The 22,159-nt window shown below is 37.3% G+C and overlaps 1 protein-coding gene across 3 annotated transcripts in view; it reads right to left on the minus strand.

Annotated features, from left to right (window-relative positions):
• SLC44A5 (solute carrier family 44 member 5) overlaps positions 1–22,159 on the minus strand; it is a 393,104-nt gene that overhangs the window by 8,349 nt on the left and 362,596 nt on the right. For all 3 annotated transcript variants that reach the window (XM_032870125.1, XM_032870124.1, XM_032870123.1), the window contains exons 16-23: positions 21,971–22,058; positions 21,000–21,262; positions 20,401–20,495; positions 4,951–5,054; positions 3,842–3,915; positions 3,157–3,227; positions 2,951–3,039; positions 1,320–1,404 (exon numbers count right to left, since the gene is read on the minus strand). In XM_032870125.1, coding sequence (XP_032726016.1) covers positions 1,320–1,404; positions 2,951–3,039; positions 3,157–3,227; positions 3,842–3,915; positions 4,951–5,054; positions 20,401–20,495; positions 21,000–21,262; positions 21,971–22,058 — 869 coding nt within the window. The remainder of the gene's footprint in view (positions 1–1,319; positions 1,405–2,950; positions 3,040–3,156; positions 3,228–3,841; positions 3,916–4,950; positions 5,055–20,400; positions 20,496–20,999; positions 21,263–21,970; positions 22,059–22,159) is intronic.

A 22,159-nucleotide genomic window follows, 5' to 3' on the forward strand; every position in this document is an offset into this window, starting at 1 on the left:
TAGTGGCTTCTATGCATTTCCTGAGATACATTTTCAGAAACATTTTCAGTTGCAAGAATGGGGAAGATCCTAAGGGGATCTCCCACTGTTGCTATAATGAGTATCTGAGATGAAAAAAGAGATCTTTGAACATTTAAGACCTCTGTCTCAGGCACTACAATTCTGTGCTCCTTCCTCCATCTCCAACCTGAGCTGAAGTTTGTTCATGTGGCATTTTGTAGATGGCTTCTCCTAATAAACCGCTGACAGTGGCATTAGAAGATGATTAAACATGTCTGTTTCGTTCATAGCCAGAGAGAGAACTAACTACTATGCATAGTTTTCTTGATTTCTGAATTGTCCAGCTACTGAAAATAATTTTTAAATATTAAGAGAAAAAAGGCAAACCACTTTCTAGGAGGTTTTTCTTTTTTCCCCTTGAATATGTCTCCTTATAAGTATTATCTCCTCCCCTGACCCCTGTGTAAAGCTGGTGTTGTGAGTGATGCCAAAAAATAAACTGTTAATTTTACACAAGTGGATCACTCAGTAATGACCTGTCATAGAATGTTTTCTCTGCTTCTCTTAAGAACAAGGTGCCAGAGAAATAATCTCTATAGGGTATAGCTGGAGGGCTTAACAATTTGTTCTTTCACCTGTTGAGCCTCCTTTCTCTAGGCTGAAGGTAAGGGCCAAGTCAAGTTCCTAGGGCACTAGGTTCTCCAAGGCTTTTAAGATGAGATGCTAATAGAAAACCTATCCATTATGAGTTACAAATGCCACATAGAGGCACAGCAAATAAGTCAATGATGAAAGCTCTCAAGAAGTATTTTAACTCTAAGCATCAGAATTGATCGAGCTGTTTCTCAGACACTCCCCCCAGTGAATTTAGTGCGAATTGGCTCTATGTGTCTCTGAAACCATTGCCAGCTTGGCTTTATCAGAATTATAAAAGCTCCCCTCAAAGTGTTCCTATAGTCCAGTCTCAAAGCCCAGTTATGTCCTCAGTTTTGTTAATGATTCAATTCTGTTGTGGTTTATCATTAAAACTTGAAAATACTAAGAAACAACAACAACAAAAAACAGTTTCATGCTAACACAATGCAGTGGAGACCGAGGTTTATTTCAGTAGCTGACTCTCCTGTGCTTTGCCAGCTCCATTCTCTCAGCTGTTAAGGTTTAAAGAGCATCTACTAAACAGAGTCTCTTTCCAATAAACAGTATTTGGTAGTTGCAGCCAAACCATAGCAAATCCACAAGCCAGCTAAGTACATGGGTCTTAACCTTCTTATCTTTCAGTTACTCTCCAAAGGGAGAAAACACATATACTGAAAACTTACAGAAGCAGATGAAAATTGTATCAATACACATTGCATAGACGCTGAAGAATCCATGGGCAACTAGGTAAGATCCAATAATGACTGTCTATAAATGAGTAAAGAACAAAATGAAAATGTCATTAACTTGTCCAGAAGAACAATAATGCAGCTTTAAATGAAAGTCAGGATGAGAAACATTGAAGTACCCTATGTAGAAAAGATTTCAATATAGAGACCAAAAAAAAAAAAATCCAATAACAATTTTGGGTACTTTGCACTGGGATTTAAATATATTATATTACCTGTTGGTTTTCTTACCACTATCCCCAATGCCTACAAAAATACCCCAGATTTAGGATCCTGTACACTGATGCAGGAAAGCATGTGAGTTAAGAGCACACACTGCCTAGGGGTTGAATCACTTACCAGGCACTCACTCAGCAAGTTACTTAACCTCACTGTGCCTCCTGCCTCCTATAAAAAATTACTGGTGGGGGGCGCCTGGGTGGCTCAGTGGGTGAAGCCTCTGCCTTCCACTCAGGTCATGATCCCAAGGGTTCTGGGATCAAGCCCCACATCGGGCTCTCTGCTCAGCGGGGAGCCTGCTTCCCCTTCTCTCTCTGCCTGCCTCTCTGCCTACTTGTGATCTCTGTCTAGTAAATGGATAAAATCTTTGAAAAAAAATTACTGGTGGGCGAGGGGAGAATGTGAATAATAACAGTATTTATAACATATGGATTGAGCAAATGAGTTAATTGCTATAGATGCTGCCAGGCTCCCATCAAGTCCTCTTCAAATGCTACATCTCTCCTCCAGTTGTTAGGAATGTAGGCTGTGGAAGACTGAGAGGATTCCCTCACTAGGAATTGCCCTTGTTGCCAGGAACTGCCTCACCCAAGGTTACACCCCCATCCAGGGGGCAACCCCTGGCCAACCACGGAATACAGAGGCCTAATTCTTCCTTCAGAAGAATTCCCGTCAATATGTCTGAGGCCCCCACTCTAACTGCAGCTTTTTCCTTTGCCCATGCCTGCCCTCCTCACTTCCTTGTTACAAGGGTATCTCAGGAAAACACTTCCTAATAAACCTTCTGCATGCAATCCTGTCTCAGAGGTTGTTTCTAAGGAATCCAATCTGAAACAGAATAAGGCTTGGCGCAAAGTAGGACCAATAATGTTAACTATTATTCTTTTTCTTGTTCCCTTTTTTTTTTTGCCATCTCTGATAAATCAGAGTCAATATTACCCAGAGGCTATGAATGAATTGTGTCCTCTCAAAATGCATATGTTGAACCTAATCCCTAATGTGATGAGGTTTGGGGAGGTGAGGTTTGGGGAGGTGAGGTATGGGGAGGTAAGTAGGTCATGAGGGTAGAGCCCTCATGAATGGGATTAGTGTGCCCTTAAAAGACAAGATAGGAGAGATGATGAGATCTCTCTCCACCATGTTAGGATACAGTGAGAAGGCGGGGGAGAGGGGTGTCTCTTTGCAAACCAGGAAGAGAGCTCTCTCACCAGGAACTGAATCTGTGGGCACCTTAATCTTGGACTTCTCAGCCTTCAGAACTGTGAGGAATAAATTCTTGCTTAAGCCATCCAATCTATGATATTTTTATTATAGACGCCTGAACTGACTGAGACAGCAGATCTTACCAGCAAAGGTACCCAGTAGTAATTTAAAGATGTCGGTCCTTCTATCATCGTTGGCAATCTGTGTGTGAAGAGTAAAAAGGCCAGGACACCTACATTGGATAGGCAGAACATGCATATTATGTATTTGCAAAGAAACATAGTTTTTTATAGCAAAGAAGTTTTTCCAAGTACCTTTTAGACTTACTATATTTATTATTATTACTTACCTATACATCCAGCAACTAGAATTTTCCCCAGGATTAGTACAAAGTCTGTAACTTTATCCATAACTACAACTCTGAGAATCAGAAAAGAAAAAGAAAGTATAATTTTGTGTTTAAATTACATTTGTCACTTGAAATTTACGAGAGTAAATAATTCATGAGCTCGTTTTGATATGTCTTTGCTGGAAATTTTATTTGGCCTTTATTAAATGCAAGAAATGAAGGTAGACCTCCCAAATGAATTTCTGATTTATTTTTGATGAAGTAAACATAAGATGGCATTGTAGGGCTATCTGGCATAATTAGATATGTCAGCCTTTGTTTCAAAGCCCAAGTAAGACACCCTGAATTTTGAGAAGGTTTCATTTCTTTCCTGCTTTTGCTCACTCAGACTCTGTCAATCTGGGGAGAAGGAAATGGTCAGAGATATGATGTTTGTGTGGAGAATTTCTTGAGCAGAAGGGATAATAAAAATCAATAAAATACCAGTGAGTGTGAAGATGTAGATGGATGATAGAAGCAACTTTCTAAGATACAAAAAGAAATAGTGTGAGAGAGATTTAAATCTATCCAATTGAAAGATAATATTCATGTCTAATAAGATCACCATCAATTTAAATCACATGTGAAGTATTTGATGCTCAAGGTTCACCAAATTTTCTTTTGCAAATTCAACCTGATTACTTACTTCAAAACATTTCTCATCAGCAGATTGAAAGCATCTCTTGCTGACCTGCAGAAGTTTTTGCCATATATTGCAATCTGAGGAAAACAGTTGTTATTATTCTGGAGTCAGTAACATGCCCTAACAAGACCAACAGACAATCCAATGACAGGAAAATGAATTAATTCTCTTATCACCCAGCCTGCTCCTGTCATTCCTCTTTCTAGCCTTTGGGTACATGTGAGACCAGAGAACTGTACATCCTCAACTCGGCACAGCTGTCAGGGGCATTTACAATAAGGTATGCTTCAGATGCTTTATGCCTGTTAACACTCCATGGGAATTCACATAGAGGTAGATCTTTTTCTCAAATCCCAGGATATGGTTTCTGTCTTTGAAGTGTCTGGGCTAGGTAGGGTCTGTTGTGAATAGGAAAAATGTTGCAGCATTCACTTTAAAGATTATTCTCAGGAAAACAACACCTTTCGATACATTGATTTATTGATTAAAAGGCTCAATACAGTATTCTTACTGGAGGTAAATTAATGACTATTTAAATCTTCAGGACTATTTGAATCACCCCTGCAGATTCTGTGTCATGGTGATAATAAGCAAGTATCATAAGGTTGCAGTTACTAAATTTTAGAAGAATTATGTTTTTGGAACCCCTGTTTTTTTAAAAATCTCCATATTCCTCATAGGAAAGAAGTAACACTTTAGTTAGGCCTTATCGATTCCCACACATTTCAACATAAGATTTCCATTCCCTAGAAATATGTAAGTCCCAGAATTAGAAAGACTTTTTCTCAGAGTGGAATATAGACTAACCTCTCCTTTCACTAAACAATGTCAAAGACACACAAAATCTTTTCAATCTAGCATATTTAAAAATTTCCAAGGTAAATAATATTTTCCCTCTTTAAAAAGATATTAACAGTAATAATGAAGTACAGTTAAGATGTTATCTCAACTAGGAAAGCATAGTTCTGAATCATACATGGGAATCACAAATCCTTATATCAACATGGTGATAAATTCAACTGCATGAGGTAAAAAGTGTTAGAGATGGAAATGTGCAAATGGAGTTTGGGTTTGCAAAGAAGAAATTAGTAAATAAAAAATAATCTACTTACCATAACATAGGCATTTCTGTTGAAAAACTTTATCATTCTTTCCAAACACCAGAAACAGCATTTTAGGCAGCACTGTAGAAATTTACAAACGTTGTTCTGGGCCTCTATGAAAATGAAATATTCAAATCTATTAATGATTTGTAACTAAACTTTATGATCAAAAAATAAAAATTTTAAAAATAGGCTTTTTAGGGGTGCCTGGGTGGTTCAGTGGGTTGAGCCTCTGCCTTCGGCTCATGTCATGATCCCAGGGTCCTAGGATCAAGCCCCACATTGGGCTCTCTGCTCAGCGGGGAGCCTGCTTCCTCCCCTCTCTCTGCCTGCCTCTCTGCCTACTTGTGATCTCTGTCAAGTAAATAAATAAAATCTTTTAAAAAAATTTGATAAAATATACAGTTACCGTTTTAACAATTTTAAGTGTACTATTCAATTATGTACAACACTATACAAGTCAATTCAATTCAGTTCATTAAGTGCATTCACAGTGTTGCACAATCATCATCACTATCCATTTCTAGAACTTATCATCTCAAATAGAAACTCTGTACCTATTAAACAATAACTTCTCATTCTCCCCTTCCCTAAGCCCCTGATAACTTCTAGTGCAGTTTGTATGAATTTGCCTCTTCTGGACACCTCATATAAGTGGAATGATACAATATTTATCCTTTTGTGTCTTAATTCACTTAAAGTTTTCAAGGTTCATCATTTCATTCTGTTTTAGAGCTGAACAACATTCCATTGCATGTATATATCACATATTGTTTATCCTTTATCTGTTCATGGAAATTTGGGTTGTGTCTAGCTTTTAGCTACTGAGAATAATGCTAACGTGAATACTTGTATGCAAGTATTTGAGTCCCTGTTTTCAATTCTTTTGAGTATATATCTATGGCATTGAAATTGCTGGATTATATGGCAATCCTACTTTTAACTTTCTGAAGAATCATCATAATGTTCTCCGTAATGGCTATACCATTTTACATTTCTAGCAACAATACACAAAGGTTCCCAGTTTATCCTCATCCTACAAATACTTGTTATTTTACATTTTTAAAAAATAGTAGCCATTCCAATGGATGTGAAGTGGTAACCTTATTATGATTTTGATTTGCATTTCCTTAATGAATTATACAGAGCATCTTTCCATGTGCTTATTCACCATTTGTATGTCTTCTTTGGAGCAATGTATATGCCATTCCTTTGTAGAAGGGACCAAGGTGGTGACATAGGAGGCCCCTGAACTTTCCCCCTTCCACAGATGCACATAAAGTACAGCTACTCATGGAACAATTTCCGCTGAAAAAAACCTGGAAACTAGCTGATTGACTCCTACCACATCAGGCAACTAAAAAAAATAACCACAGTGAAATGGGTAGGAAAGATGAGACAAACATATCATAAACCCATTTCTGGCACAGAACCATACTATAAGGAAGATACCCCCAACTCTCAGCCTCTTCCTGAGGAGTAAAGCATTTGGACAGGACATAAAGGATTCCAACTTTTAAGGCTCCCACCCAAGGGACAGGTCCCCAAAATTCCTAGCTCTGAAAGACAGTGGAGTTTATAACCACAAGTCTAACAGCACCACAGAAAACAAAGCTAGTTCTTTACATGCTAGCACTCACTGTGGCTTCCTCCAAGAGACTTAGTACAGAGGAAGCAGGGGGGAAAAAAAGGGTCCATTTTCCAGTCTTCCTGGAAGGGAGTGGACTACATACTTTACAGCCCACTGCCTGAGGGTCTGGCTTATAATTTGCACATATCTAGTTGTTAGTTACAGTCCTTAATGGAGTTGTCCAGGGGAGCTAATGGGCACTTCTACTACTTTCTCCCTCTAGCTAACTCCAATTATATAATTAGGCCACCATTGGAAGGAGACTTTACACATACCTACTACTCTAGTTTTTACAGTTGCTGCCTGAGGATGGTCCACACCTTCCCTGGCTCTGATTGCCAATGGGGATTGCACTGAAAAGTCCTACAGGACTATAACAAACAAATAAGCAGTTTTTAAGTGGTACAGGAGCACACTCCTCCAATCCCAGCATGGAAACACACCCTGGCTCAGTGCAGAAGGAAGAGGCAAATACCTACTTCTCAGTTTCTCTGTGGAAGAGCTTCACCTGCATACTTTCCCACCTACTGCCAGACGGTCTGGCTTCTAATTTAGCCTGCATATAGGTTCTGAATGTGATCTTTCTCTTTGGAACACTGAGGTCTTGGCACATATTCAGCTGTTGGGGAACATTAAGAATAACTGGTGGCTAGGAGAATCACAAATGCCTGAGAGACCTAGAAGCTTGAGCTTGGCTGGTTGATGAAATTCATCTCCTGTATAAGACCAGTCTGTCAAGACTGGGAGAAGTGACTGTTTTATCTAATACAATGAATCCACCATAGAGACTCAAGAAAAATATGAAGAAAGAAGAGAATATATTCCAAATAAAAAACAGGATAAATCTCTAGAAACCAATATTTCAGAAGTGGTCTACCTGATAGAGTTTGAAATAATGGCCATAAAGATGTTCATCAAGGTAAGGGGAACAATGCATGAGCATTGAGAATTTTAACAAAGGGACAGAAAATATAAAAAAGCACTAAACAGAATTTATAGAACCAAAGAATACAATAACGGACTTAAAAAATTCAATAGAGGGTTTTAATAGCAGACCAGATCAAGCGGAGGAAAGGATCAACAAATTCAAAGACAAGGCAGTGGAATTCATCCAATTAGAGAAGCAAAAGGGAAAAAGAATGGAGAGAGGGATGTATTTATTGGACACCAACAAGCAGACCAAATTGAAGGTCCCAGAAGGAAAAGAGAGAGAGAGAGAAAGGTGCAGAAAGCTTAATTGAAGAAATAATGGCTGTAAATTTCCTTAATCTGTAGAAACAGACATTCAGATCCAGAAAGTCTAAAGAATCTCAAAAAGATGAATCTAAAGAGATCCATATTGAAACACAAACAAATTTTCAGAAGTTGAAAGGCAATTAAAGGCAGCAGGAGAAAAGTGACTTCTACTTTTTACAGGATAAAAAAAAAGTCACAGAAGAGTGACTTTTTCAGCAGAAATTTTATAGGCCAGAAGAGAGTGGAATGATATATTCAAAGTGATGAAGGAAAAAACTGCCAAGCAAGAAACTCTACGGGGCAAAACTGTTCTTCAGAATTGAAGGATAAAGTTTTCCAGACAAATAAAAGCTGAAGAGTTCATCCTCCCTAGTCAGCCTTACAAGAAATGTTAAAGGGAGTTTTTTAAGCTAAAACAAAGGAGCTAATTAGTAACATGAAAATATGTGGAAGTATAAAATTCACTAGTAAAAGGTAGATATATAATTAAATTCAGAATACTCAAAATAATGGTAGCAGGTAAATCACAATTCTAGTATAAGGATTAAAATACAAAGTGTTAAAGATAACTGTAACTACAGCAAGTTGTTAATGGATAACAACATGAGGTAAATTGTAATCATCAAAAATGTAGCATTAATGTAGGGAAAGTGTAAAAATGCAAAGCTTTTGTACACATTTGAAATTAAGTTATCACCTTAAAATAGATACAAGATATTTAAGATATAAAAAAGCCAGAAAACAATCAACAAAATAGCAATACTAAGTCCATAATTATCTATAAGTGAATGAAATTCTCCAACCAAAAGACACAAAGTGGCTGAGTGTATTAAAAAAAAAAAAAACCTCAGTTATAAGCTACCTATAAGTCTCACTTCACCTGTAAAAACACACAAAGGATGAAAGTGAAGGATTGGAAAAAATTTTTTCATGCAAATGGAAACCAAAAGGAGTTTGGTTAAGCCAAAAATAGTTAAGCCAAAAACTAACATAAAGGTCATTATATGGTGATAAGGGGGTCTATTCATCAAAAGAATATAAAAATCATAAATATTCATGTACCCAACATTGGAACACCAAAATATACAAAGCAAAATATAAACAGATATTAAGGGGAAAATATATAGCAATATATTAATAGTAGAGGATTTCAGTACCCCACTTTCAACAACAGATCATCCAGATAGAAGAGCAAAAAGGAAGTACTGGACTTAAACTGTATTTTGACCAGACAGATTAGACATTTACAATACAGTCCTTCCAAACACAGCAGAATATACATTCTTCTCAAGTGAATATGGAACACTGTCCAGGATAGATCATTGCTAGACCACAAAACAGGTCTTAATAAATATAAGAAGACTGAAATCTCAAGAACCTTTTCCAACCACAGTGGTTTGAAACTAGAAATCAATTACGGGAAGAAAACTGGAAAATTCACCAGTGTGTGGAGATTAAACTACATACTACTGAACAACCAATGAGCCAAAGAGGAAATCAAAGAGTATCTTGAGACAAAACTGGAAACACAGCATGACAACATATGGAATGCAGCAAAGTAATTCAAAGAAGAAGGTTCATAGCAATGAACACCTATATTAAGAAAAACAAAAGATATCAATCTGACTTTACACCTTAAGGAAGTAGAAAAAGAAGAACAAATGGCACAAATTAGTAGAAGGAAAGAGAAGGGAAATTTCAGAGTGGAAATAGATGAAATAGAAATTAAGAAGACCATAGAAAACATCAGTGGAAATAATCGTTGGTTTTCTGAAAAGATAAACAAAATTAACAAACCTTTAATTAGACCAAGGAACAAAGAGGAACATTTCATTTCAGAAATGAAAGAACAGATATCACAATCAATACCACAGAAATACAAAGGATCGTAAGAGACTACTATGAACAATTGTGCAAAAATTAGATAACCTAGAAGAAATGCACAAATTCCTACAGATATACAACCTAGTAAGACTGGATTATGATGAAAGAGAAAATCTGTAAAAACCAGTTACTAGTAAGGGTTTTGAATCAATAATCAAAAACTTTCCAACAAACAAAAGGCCACAACTAGATGGCTTTACTGGTAAATTCTATCAGACATTTAAAGAAGAATTAATATCAATTCTTCTGAAACTCTTCTAAAAAACTGAATAGGAGAAACATTTCCAAATTCATTTTACAAGGCCAGCATCACTCTGATAATCAAAGCAAGAAAGACACTACACAAAGAGAAAATTATAGACCAATATCCCTAATGATCATAAATGCAAAAATTCTTAACAAAATATTAGTGAACTGAATTCAGCAGTACAGTAAAAGGATCATACACCAAGAACAAGTGGATTTATCAAGAAATGCAAGGATGGTTCAATATATGCAAATCAAAAAATGTGATGTACCATATTAACAAAATGAAGGATCCAAATCATGGTCATCTTGGTAGATGCAGCAAATTCACTTGACAAAATTTAGCCTTCTTTCATGATAAAAACGCTCAATAAATTGATTATAGAATGCCTTAAAATAATGAAAGCCACATACGACAAGGCCACAACTAACATGATACTCAATGGTAAAAAGCTGAAAGCTTTTCTTCTAAAATGAGGAATAAGACAAGGATGTCCACTCTTGCCATTTTTATTCAATATAGTACTAGAAGTCCTAGTCAGAGCAATTAGGCAAGAAAAAGAAATAAAAGGAATTAAAACTCTAAAAGAAGAAGTAAAATTGTCTTTGCAGATCAAATGATTTATAGAAAACCCTAGAGTCCACAAAAAAAAAAATAAATAAAACCACCAAAACACCCCAACCTATTAGAACTAATAAATGAATTCAGTGAAGTTGCAGGAAAGGTAATCAATATACAAACTCAGCTGCATTTCCATATAATAACAACTAACTATTGAAAAGAGAAATTAAGAAGACAATCCCATTTACAACTATATCAAAAACAAGAAAATACCTAGGGAAAAATTAACTAAGTTGGGCATTACTCGTGCATTGAAAACTGTAAGCCATTGATGAAATCATAGATAAATAAGTGAAAAATATCCTATGATCATTGCTTGGAAAAAATAATATTGTTAAATGTCCATAATACCACAAACAATTAACAAAATCAATGCAATACCTATCAAAATTCCAATGGCATTTTCCACAGAAATAGAAAAAACAGTCCTAAAATTTGTTTGGAATCACAAAAGAATCTGAATAGCCAAAGCAACTGTGAAAGAAGAATAAAACTGAAGGCATTACATTTCCTGATTTCAGACTATATTACAAAGCATGATAATCAAAATATTATAGTGTTGGGAAAGAAAGAGACACACAAATGAATGGAACAGGATAGAGAACCCAGAAATACATACACACACACACACACACACACACACGTACACATACATGCATACATATATGGTCAATTAATTTTCAAAAAAGAAGTAAAGTATACAATGGAGAAAGGCTAGTCTCTTCAATTCAATGTTCTGGGAAAACTGAATGTCCACATACAAAAGAATAAAATTGGACTCTTACATCACACAAAACAATTCAAAATGGATTAAAGATTTGAATGGAGATCTGAAACCATAAAACTCCTAGAAGAAAACAAGACATTGGTCTTAGCAATGATTGTTTGGATTTGATGCTAAAAGCAAGGGCAACAAAAGCAAAAATAAACTAGTGAGACTGCATCAAAGTAAAAAGCTTCTGCCCAGCAAAGAAAACCATCAACAAAATAAAAAGGCAACCCATGGAATGAGAGAAATTATTTGCAAACCGTATATGTGATGGTGAGTTACTATCCAAAATATACAAGGAACTCATAGAAATCAACAGGAAAAACACCAATAACCCAATTTTTAAAAAATGGGTAAAGGACCCAAACAGACATTTTTCCAAAAACATACAGATGGCAAATAAGTACATGAAATGGTGCTCAACATTACTGCTCAACAGAGAAATGCAAATAAAAACCACAACAAGGTAGAGGATAGGATGTCTATTTTCCAAAAGACAAAAGATGAGGATGTGGAGGTGAAGATGTGGAGAAAAGGGAACTCTTGTATACTGTTGGTGGGAAGGTAAATTGGTGTGTCCACTATGGAAAACAGTATGGAAGTTCCTCAAAAAATTAAAAATAGAACTACCATATGATCCAGAAACTCCATTTCTGTGTATATATCCAAAGAAAATGAAATCACTATCTCAATGAGATACCTGTACTCCTATGTTGACTGCAGAATCACTTACAACATCAAATGTATGAAAACAACATGTCAGTGAATGAACAATGGATAAAGAAAATGTGATATAGATACACAATGGAATATTATTCATCTTTTAAAAAGAGGGAAATGCTGCTTTTGCAGCAACACAGATGAACTTGAAGAGCATGATGCTAAGAGAAATAAGCTAGATAGAGAAAGACAAATACACATGACATCACTTACATGTATAATTTTTAAAAATGTTCAACTCATAGAAAGAGCGGAATGGAGGTCAAAATAGTCAGGGGGGTGGTGAGGGAAACAGGGAGAAGCTGGTAAAAAGGTATAAATTTTAAGTTATAAGATGAATAAGTTCTTTTGAGCCAATGTATAACAGTGAATATAGTTGATAATACTACATTGTATATTTTAAATTTGCTTATAGAGAACTTAAGCATTCTCATAGAAGGAAGGGAGGGAGGGAAAGAAGGAAAAGAGAAATATGTGAGGTAATGGACATGTTTATTACCTTGAATGTGTATGTGTATACACTCCTTTCACAATGCATGTGCATATCAAAAAAAACATGTTGTACATTTTAAATATATTACAATTTTGTCAATTATGCCTCAATAAAGCTGAAAAAATGTTACATAATTTTAAAAATCCTTTGTTCATGTTGAATCAGATTATTGTTGAGTTGTAGAAGCTCTTTTTTTTAAATTTAAATTCAATTAGACAACATATAGTACATCATTAGGTTTTGATGTAGTTTTCAGTGATTCATTAGTTGCATATAACACCCAGTGCTCATCAAAACACATGCCCTCTTTAATACCCATCACCTGGTTAGCACATCCCCCCACCCACCTCCCTTCTGTAACCCTCAGTTTGTCTCCTGGAGTCCTGAGTTTCTCCAAGTTTGTCTTTCTCTCTGATCTCTTCCCATTTAGTTTTCCCTCCCTTCCCTTCCTTCCCCTCCCTTCCTATGATCTTCTGCAGTATTTCTTATATTCTACCTATGAGTTAAACCATGTCATAATTGTCTTTTTCTAACTGACTCACCTCATTCAGCATAATACCCTGGAATTCTATCCATGTTGAAATAAATGGTAGGTATTCCTCCTTTCTGATGGCTGAGTAATATTCCATTGTATAGATGAACCACATCTTTATCCATTCATCTGTTGAAGGACATTTCATCTCCTTCCACAGTGTGGCTATTATGGACATTGCTGCTATGAACATTGGGATGCAGGTAACCCCATCTTTTCACTACATCTGTATCTTTGGGGTAAATACCCAGTAGTGCAACCTCCAGGTCATTGGGTAACTCTATTTTTAACTTATTGAGGAACCTTCAAACTGTTTTCCAGAGTGGCTGCACCAGCTTGCATTCCCACCAAGGATATAAGAGGGTTACCTGTTCTCCATATCCTTGGCAACATTTGTTGTTTCCTGTCTTATTAATTTTAGCCATTCTAATTGTGGTTTTGATTTGTATTTCCCCCATGACAAGTGATATGGAACATTTTCTCGTGTATCTCCTGGCCATCCATATGTCTTCTTTGGAGAAGTGTCTATTCATGTCTTCTGGCCATTTTTCGACTGGATTATTTGGTTTTTGGGCGTTGGGTTTGATAAGTTCTTTCTAGATCTTGGATACCAGCCCTTTGTCATTTGCAAAAATCTTCTCCTACTCTGTAGTCTTTTAGTTTTGTTGACTCTTTCCTTTGCTGTGCAGAAGGTTTTTGTCTTGATGAAGTCCTAACAGTTCATTTTTGCCTTCGTTTCCCTTGCCTTTGGAGAAGTGTATTGCAAGAAGTTGCTGCAGCCAAGATTGAAGAGGTTGTTGCCTGTGCTCTCCTTAAGGATTTTAATGGATTCCTGTCTCACATTAAGTCTTTCATCCATTTTGAGTCTGTTTTTGTGTGTGGTATAAGGAAATGGTCCAGTTTCATTCTTCTGCTTAAGGCTGTCCAATTTTCCCAACACCATTTGTTGAAGAGACTGTCTTTTTTCCATTGGACATTCCTCCTGCTTGTCAAATATTGGTTGACCACAGAGTTGTGGTTCCATTTCTGGGCTCTCTACTCTGTTCCAATGATCTATGTGTCTTTTTTTGTGTCAGTATCATACTGTCTTGATGATCATGGCTTTGTAATATAGCTTGAAGTCCAGCATTGTGATGCCACCAGCTTTGCTTTTCTTTTTCAAGTTTGCTTTGGCTATTTGGGGTCTTTTGTGGTTCCATACAAATTTTAGGACTGTCTGTTCTAGCTTGAACAATATCGATGGTTGTTTGATGGGGATTGCATTGAATGTGTAGATTGCTCTGGGCAACAGAGACATTTTAACAACGTTTCTTTTTCCAACGGATGAGCATGGAATCTTTTTCCATCTCTTTGTGTCTCCCTCAATTTCTTTCCTAAGTGTCCTGTAGCTTTTAGAGTACAGATCTTTACCTCTTTGGTGAGGTTTATTCCAAGGTATCTTATGGTTTTTGGTACAACTGTAAATGTAATTGATTGCTTAATTTCTCTTTCTTCAGTCACATCGTTAGTGTATAGAAATGCAACTGATTTCTGTGCATTGATTTTGTATCCTGCCATGTTGCTGAATTGCTGTATGAGTTCTAGCAATGTTGGGGTGGGGTCTTTTGGGTTTTCCACATGAAGTATCATGTCATCTGTGAAGAGTGAAAGTTTGACTTCTTTGCCAATTTGAATGCCTTTTATTTCCTTTTATTGTCTAACTGCTGAAGCTAGGACTTCTAATACTATGTTGAACAATAGTAGTGAGAGTGGGCATTCCTGTCATGTTCCTGACATTAAGGGAAAAGCTCTCATTTTTTCCCCCATTGAGAATGATATTTCTTGTGGGCTTTTCATATATGGCTTTTATGCTATTGAGGTATGTACCCTCTATCCCTACACTGTGCGGAGTTTTAATCAAGAAAGGATGCCATATTTTGTCAAAAGCTTTTTCTGCAGCAAATGAGAGGATCATTGGTTCTTACCTTTTCTTTTATTAATGTGGTGTATCACATTGATGAAACCACCATTTCATCCCAGGAATAAATCCCACTTGGTCATGGTGAATAATCCTTTTAATGTACTATTGGATCCTATGGGCTAGTATCTTGATAAGTATTTTGGCATCCATGTTCATTAGGGATGGTGGGATATTGGTCTGTAATTCTCTTTTTGATGGGGTCTTTTTTTGGTTTGGGGATCAAGATAATGTTGGCCTCATAGAATGGGTTTAGAAGTTTTCCTTCCATTTCAATTTTTTGAAACAGCTTCAGAAGAATAGGTATTATTTCTTCTTTAAATGTTAGGTAGAATTCCCCCTGGGAAGTCATTGGCCCTGGACTCATGCGTTGGGAGATTTTTGATTACTGCTTCATTTTCCTTGCTGGATACTGGTCTTTTCAGATTTTTCTATTTCTTCCTTTTTCAGTTTTGGTAGTTCAAAAATTTCCAGGAATACATCTATTTCTTTCTTCCAGATTGCCTAATTTGTTGGCATATAGTTGCTCATAATATGTTCTCATAATTGTCTATTTCCTTGTGTTGGTTGTGATCTCTCGCCTTTCATTCATGATTTTATTAATTTGGGTTCTTTCTCTTTTCTTTTGGATAAATCTGGCCAGAAGCTTATCGATCTTTTAATTCTTTCAAAGAACCAGCTTCTAGTTTTGTTAATCAGTTCTACTGATTTTCTGGTTTCTATTTCATTGTTTTCTGCTCTAATCTTTATTGTTTCTCTTCTGTTGGTTTAGGATTTATTTGCTGTTCTTTCTCTAGGTCTTTTGAGTGTAAGGTTAGCTTGTATCTCTGGGATTTTTTAATTTTTTTGAGAGAGGCTTGGATGGTTATGTACTCTCTTCCTAGGACTGCCTTTGCAGTATCCCGTAGGTTTTGATCCGATGTGTTTTCATTTTCACTGGTTTCATTTCATTTCACTGGTTTCAAATGATTCATGGAGTCATTTAAGTTCTTCTTTAATTTCCTGGTTGACCCTTCATGCTTTTGCAGGATGTTCTCTAACCTCCAAATGTTTGAGTTCTTTCCAAATTTCCTCTTGTGATTGAGTTCAAGTTTCAAAGCACTATGGTCAGAAAATATGCAGGGGAAAATCTCAGTCTTTTGGTATCAGTTGAGACTTATTTTATGACCTAGTATGTGATCCGTTCTAGAGAAAGTTCTGTGAGAAAGTTCTATTGAGAATAATGAGTATTCTGTTGTTTTAGGATGGAATGTTCCCTATATATCTGTGAAGTCCATCTGGCCTAGTGTGTCATTCAAAGCCCTTGTTTCTTTGTTGATCTTCTGATTAGATGATCTGACCATCACTGTGAGTGGGGTGTACAAGTTCCCTATTATTAATATATTATTATCAATGTGTTTCTTTTCTTTGGTTATTAATTGGTTTATATAATTGGCTACTCCCATGTTGGGGGCATAAATATTTATAACTGTTAGATCTTGTTGGGTAAACCCTTTAAGTATGATATAAGGTCCCTCTTCATCTCTTATTACAGTCTTTGGTTTAAAATCTAATTTGTCTCATTATAAGGATTGCTACCCCAACTTTCTTTTGAGGACCACTGGCATGGTAAATGGCTCTCCAGCCCCTCAGTTTCAGACTGGAGGTGTCTTTAGGTCTAAAATGAGTCTCTTATAGACAGCATATAGCTGGGTCTTGCTTTTTTATCCAGTCTGATACTCTGTATTTTTTGATTGGAGCATTTAACCCATCTGCATTTAGAGTAACAACTGAAAAATATGACTTTAATGCCATTGTATTGCCTGTAAAGGTCCTATTTCTGGGTAGATTGTCTCTGTTTCTTTCTGGTCTATGTTACTCTTGGGGTCTCTCTTCTCTTACAGGATTTCCCTAAATATTTCTTGCAGGGCTGGCTTGGTGGTCACATATTCTATCAGTTTCCACCTACCCTGGAAGCTCTCTATGTCTCCTTCCATTCTGAATGACAGCCTTGCTGGAAAAAGAATTCTTGGCTGCATGTTCTTCTCGTTTCGTACCCTGAATATATCATGCCAGCTCCTTCTGTGGATAGGTCTGATGTTAATCTGATGTTCCTCCCTCTGTAGGCAAGGAACTCCTTTTTCTCAAGGTGGTCTCTCTTTTTTCTAAACTTTGCAATTTGCTAAATACCTTCTGGCCCTCTCTCTCTCTTTCCCCACAGGCACACCAATAGTTCTGACATTTGTTCATTTCAAAGCATCATTAAATTCTTGAAGCCTTTCTTCATGGACTCTGAGTTGTCTTTATTTTCCTCTATTTCCTTCCTTTCTATCAGCCTGTCTTCCAGATCACTTATTCTCTCTTCTGGCCTCATTCACCCTAGCTGTTAGAACATCCAATTTAGACTGCATCTCATTATAGAATTTTTAAATTAGGCCTGATTAGATCTCATTTTGCACTTAGAGACTTACTGCACTTAGAGACTATTGTCTTTTAAGCTTTTTTTTTTAGCCTATTAACTTGATTTTTTAAAAGATTTTATTTATTTATTTATTTGACAGAGAGAGAGAGACAGAGATCACAAGTAGGCAGGAAGGCAGGCAGAGAGACAGGGAAAAGCAGGCTCCCCAATGAGCAGAAAGCCTGATGTGGGGCTCAATCCCAGGACCCTGAGATCATGACCTGAGCTGATGGCAGAGGCTTAACCCACTGAGACACCCAGGCACCCATAGCCTATTAACTTTATAATTGCTGTGTGTTAGAAGACACTACCTCTCAAAATTGCAAAGGAAGCAGAACTTATCTATATATAAAAATAAAATTGAATAGAGTGAAGATAAGGATTAAATGAAGCATATATCTATTAAACATATATGTAAAAAAAAAGTTAAAAAGTGACTTGAAAACATGAGTTGGGAGGGTGCCTGGGTAGCTCGGTCGTTAAGCATCTGCCTTTGGCTCGGGTCATGATCCTGGGGATCGGGCCGCACACTGGGCTCCCTGCTTGACGGGAAACCTGCTTCTCCCTCTCCCATTCTCCCGGCTTGTGTTCCCTCTCTAACTGTGTCTCTCTCTGTTAAATAAATAAAATCTTAAAAATAAATTAAAAAGTTGGTAAAATAAGAAACTAATTGAAATGGGGAAAAGTTAAAAAAAAAAAAAAAGAAATGGAAAATTTTAGACTGAAAGATAACCAAATCATGAGAATGAACCTTGAGCTCAATATACTATTTTCCCCTGGCTGTGGAATTTTACAGTCTTGTGGGATCGGTAACCTAGTTTGTACCTGTTCTTCCAGATTACCTCCTAGGGTGGGGTCTGTTGTGCAGCTTTGCCTGGTTGGATTTGCATGGTTGGATTTGCATGGCCCTTTGCCTGTGGATTTGCATGGCCCTTTGCTAGTGGGGTGGGCTCAGTGTAAGCTGGTCCTCTGTGTGGTTTTTGTTCCCTAGAGGCTTTCTGCACCTCTTTAGATGTGCCCAGATCCCCAGCCCCAGAGCTGAAAGACTGTAGTCCCCCCCTTCAATAAACCCTCTAGGACAAATAGTCTTCACTTTTGTGTGTGCCCATCTCACAGTCTCTTGCAGTGCATGACCACTGTAATCCCCCTGGCAGGCACCCAAGTGGCCTGTGTCGCTGCCTTTTGTGTGCCCAGGGACTGAGAGTAGTTGCGGGCTCATGTGCATACTCTGCTCCACTGCTCCCAGGGGACTGCTGGGTGTCACCGTACTGTCCTTTCCAGGGCTGCCACCTTGAGAGCTATTGTTTAGTCAAGTGTGTAGCCTTTTGGCTCCTTCTGGGGTAAGGCAAATGGCCACATGTTCCAGTTCTTTTCAGGGTGCTCAGGCAGAGTGGTCACCCAACCAGTTTGGCTTGCAGTTCATGGTGACCTGGGCTGAAAGTCCCCTCCTGGGTTCACTGACTATAACCAGTTTCCCCACTCCTCTGCTTGGGCACTCTACCAGTTCAGACACCCCATTCATTCTGTGACTCCTGGGATCCTGAGACCATAATGACCCACCTAGAATTCTGCTCTTTTCATCCCCTGAGCCCCTTTCAGACAGGAAATCTGCTCACTGGAGCAGATTTCTAAGGTTTCCAATTTTGTCCTCTGGGGCTCTATCATTTTCCAGTAGCTGGCTTATGGAGGCTCCCCTCCCTCCATTTATCTTCCAATATCTCCCCGCAGATTGATGTCTCCATATCTCCTACCTTGCAAAATACAGTTGCTTTTCTACTCGTAGAGTTCCAGATATATTTTTCTTACATCTCGGGATGAATTCATGGGTGTTCAGAATGGTTTGACAGATATCCAGCTAATGTCAAGGGACCAGATGAAATAAGGTCCCCTGTTCTTCCATCATCTTGCCACCGTGGAAGCTCTTTATATATTCTGAATGTTAGTTGTTTATCTGGTAAATGACTTGCAAATATTTTTTCCTATTTTATGGGTTGTCTTTTCATTCTCTTAATAGTGTCCTTTGATACACAAACTTTGTGCATGTATATAAAGTCTGTTTTTTTTATTACCTGTGCTAAGAGATCTTCATCAAATCCAACGTCCTAAAGATGTCCTCCTATGCTTTCTTCTAAGAGTTTTACTTCTATTTTAGCTTTTAAGTCTTTGATCCATTTTTTGAATTAACCTTTGTATATTGTGTAAGGGTCCAACTTTATTCTTTTGCAGGTACATATCCATTTTTCTAGTAATGTTAGTTGAGAAAACTGTCCTTTCCCCATTGATTGGCCTTATTATGTATGAGGGTTAACTTTTGGGTTTCTATTCTATTCCAGTTCTATGTGTCTGTCCTTATGCTAGCACCACACTGTTTGATTACTGTAGTTTGATATTAATTTTTAAAATCATGTAACAGGGAATGTCCAACTTAGCTATGTTTGAAGACTGTTTTGGCAATTAATAATAAAACAAAGTGCACTCAAAGTAGAGTTTGTAAACTATATGTGTTATGTGTAAAGATTTATGCTGTTGACACCCATATTTATATTTTAAGCCTGACTCATCCTGAGCTTCAGACTTAAAACTACCTGACATCTCCACCAAGCTTCTCAATATCAACATGCCCCAAACACTGTTTTTCATCTCTTCTTTGAAATTTGCTTCTCCTGGTTTCTACACCTTCATAAATGGCATCACACACTTTTTGTCTTTTTTCTTTACCCTGCTTCTCTTCACATCCTCTCCTGTCCCATATCCTATCTCTCAGCAAGTCCTGTTGGCTTTTCCTTCCAAACATATCCCCAATCTGACCACTTGCATCCTTATTCCCTAGTCCAACTTGTAGTCATAATATTTCCCCTAACTCCTTGCCCCAAACCATTATTTTTACAAAAGTCAGGAAGTCTGAGAAAAGATGAATTCTAGAGTCTTACCTTTCAGACGGCGGTCCAAGTATTCTAGGATGAATTTAAACATTTGAACTAATGCAAGAATTAAAGATCCAAATGCTAGGGATCCTGTGTGATATCTGAGCAAAGATAAAATGAGAATCAAAGTTAAAATATCTTCATTACTAACTAATAGGATGCTAAATAATTTTAATAGGTAAAAAGGATCCGCAGAAGGATAAGAAAGTGTTTATTACACTTTCTTATTCAGGTTGATAAAGGTCTCCTTAGAGGATTTTAAATGATACAGGTCTATAATGATACCAATAGCCTGTCATCATAAAATACAATGTCTGGGCTAAGCAATGGAGAGATAGAGCCCAGTTAATTCTTATTTTTTATTTTGGTGCCCTCCCCTACTATTTGTCTTCAGCAACTTATGGCTTTTAGAAGGATGTTGGCCTGGGTAAGGATTATAAAACTATGGCTATAAAACCAGACATAAGCAATGGACATCCATGAATCTTAAATCGTAACTTTGACCTCATTTGTATTTTGCCACTTGAATTATATAAGCATAAGACTGAATTTTAAGCACACTAAACAACTGGGATGATAGATGTAGGATTGAATGTGGAACTTACCGTATGGCTCGCCCAAATGCAGTAAAAAGTGGATATGGTGGGATGTCATCAGGTTTTTTCAAGGCCCAGTAATAAGAAGCAAAGGCACCAGCAAGGGCACACTGACCCAGTGCAATGACAAAGTTTATAAGCCAGAGAAAGACAAATAGATTGAAAATCTGGAAGGTAGGGACATATTGATGGTACAGGCTCTTTCCACCATAGAAAGCAAAGTTACACTGAGCCCCAGGGCAAGCTTTGGCAATTTCAGTTGTATTAAAAATCTGTACGCAGAAAAAAAAAAAAAAATACAGATAAGATAGTATGAAATGCCATTCCAAAATAACACCTTCCCTGCCTTCTCTTCTTTTGTAACCCTCAATTGCCTGTCCTACTCTTTTCCCATTAACTTCCACTGTTAGTCCTATTTTCTTTTTTTGAATATATAGTTGTTTTTTTAAGATGTGAGACTGAGTGAGCACAAGAAACAGCAGGAGCACAAGTGGGGGGATGGGCAGAGGGAAAGGGAGAAGCAGACTCCCCGCTGGGCAGGGAGCCCAACAAGAGACTCAATCCCAAGACACTGAAATCATGACCTGAGCCAAAGGCAGATGTTTAATGACAGAGCCACCCAGACACCTCTGTTATTCCTATTTTCTATCCCATCATTTTATATTATTCCTTAATGAGCACTGTAAAGTATTTCATTTTCTGTCATATGTTTACCACTCTGCACCCACTAAAATTTCACATTTATTAATGTTGTTGTTAACCATTCCTGCCTCTTCCATGGGCTCAGGAAATAATAGTGCTTTTTCTCTATTCTGCCTATCATTTTAGTGCTCTCCTGCTAACATCTGATACACCCTGCCCTTCTTAACAGTGATTCCCATTAAGTTCTCTATTTCTGCATTGTTTTTACAACCGCTAGGTGAAATGTAGTAGAGCGCTATACTGAAGTAAGTAAAAGAGAGAGAGTTTCTTTGACTTACCTCTGGGTCACAGGTTGTATTTTCATGTTTACATGTCCTTTCTGGGGATATGACTTTGTATATAGGTACCCCCGATGTAGCCAAGTAACTGGGTTAACCTATTAAGGAAAAACTATTTGCTGGTAGAAGGAAAGTAGATGGACAAGAAAATAATGCAAAAAACTCAAAAGTCTGCCGAGAGATTAACTT

This window comes from Lontra canadensis, unplaced genomic scaffold (assembly GCF_010015895.1).
Source record: "Lontra canadensis isolate GAN:19392208 unplaced genomic scaffold, GSC_riverotter_1.0 scaffold40, whole genome shotgun sequence".
In the NCBI taxonomy this organism is placed as follows: Eukaryota; Metazoa; Chordata; class Mammalia; order Carnivora; family Mustelidae; genus Lontra; species Lontra canadensis.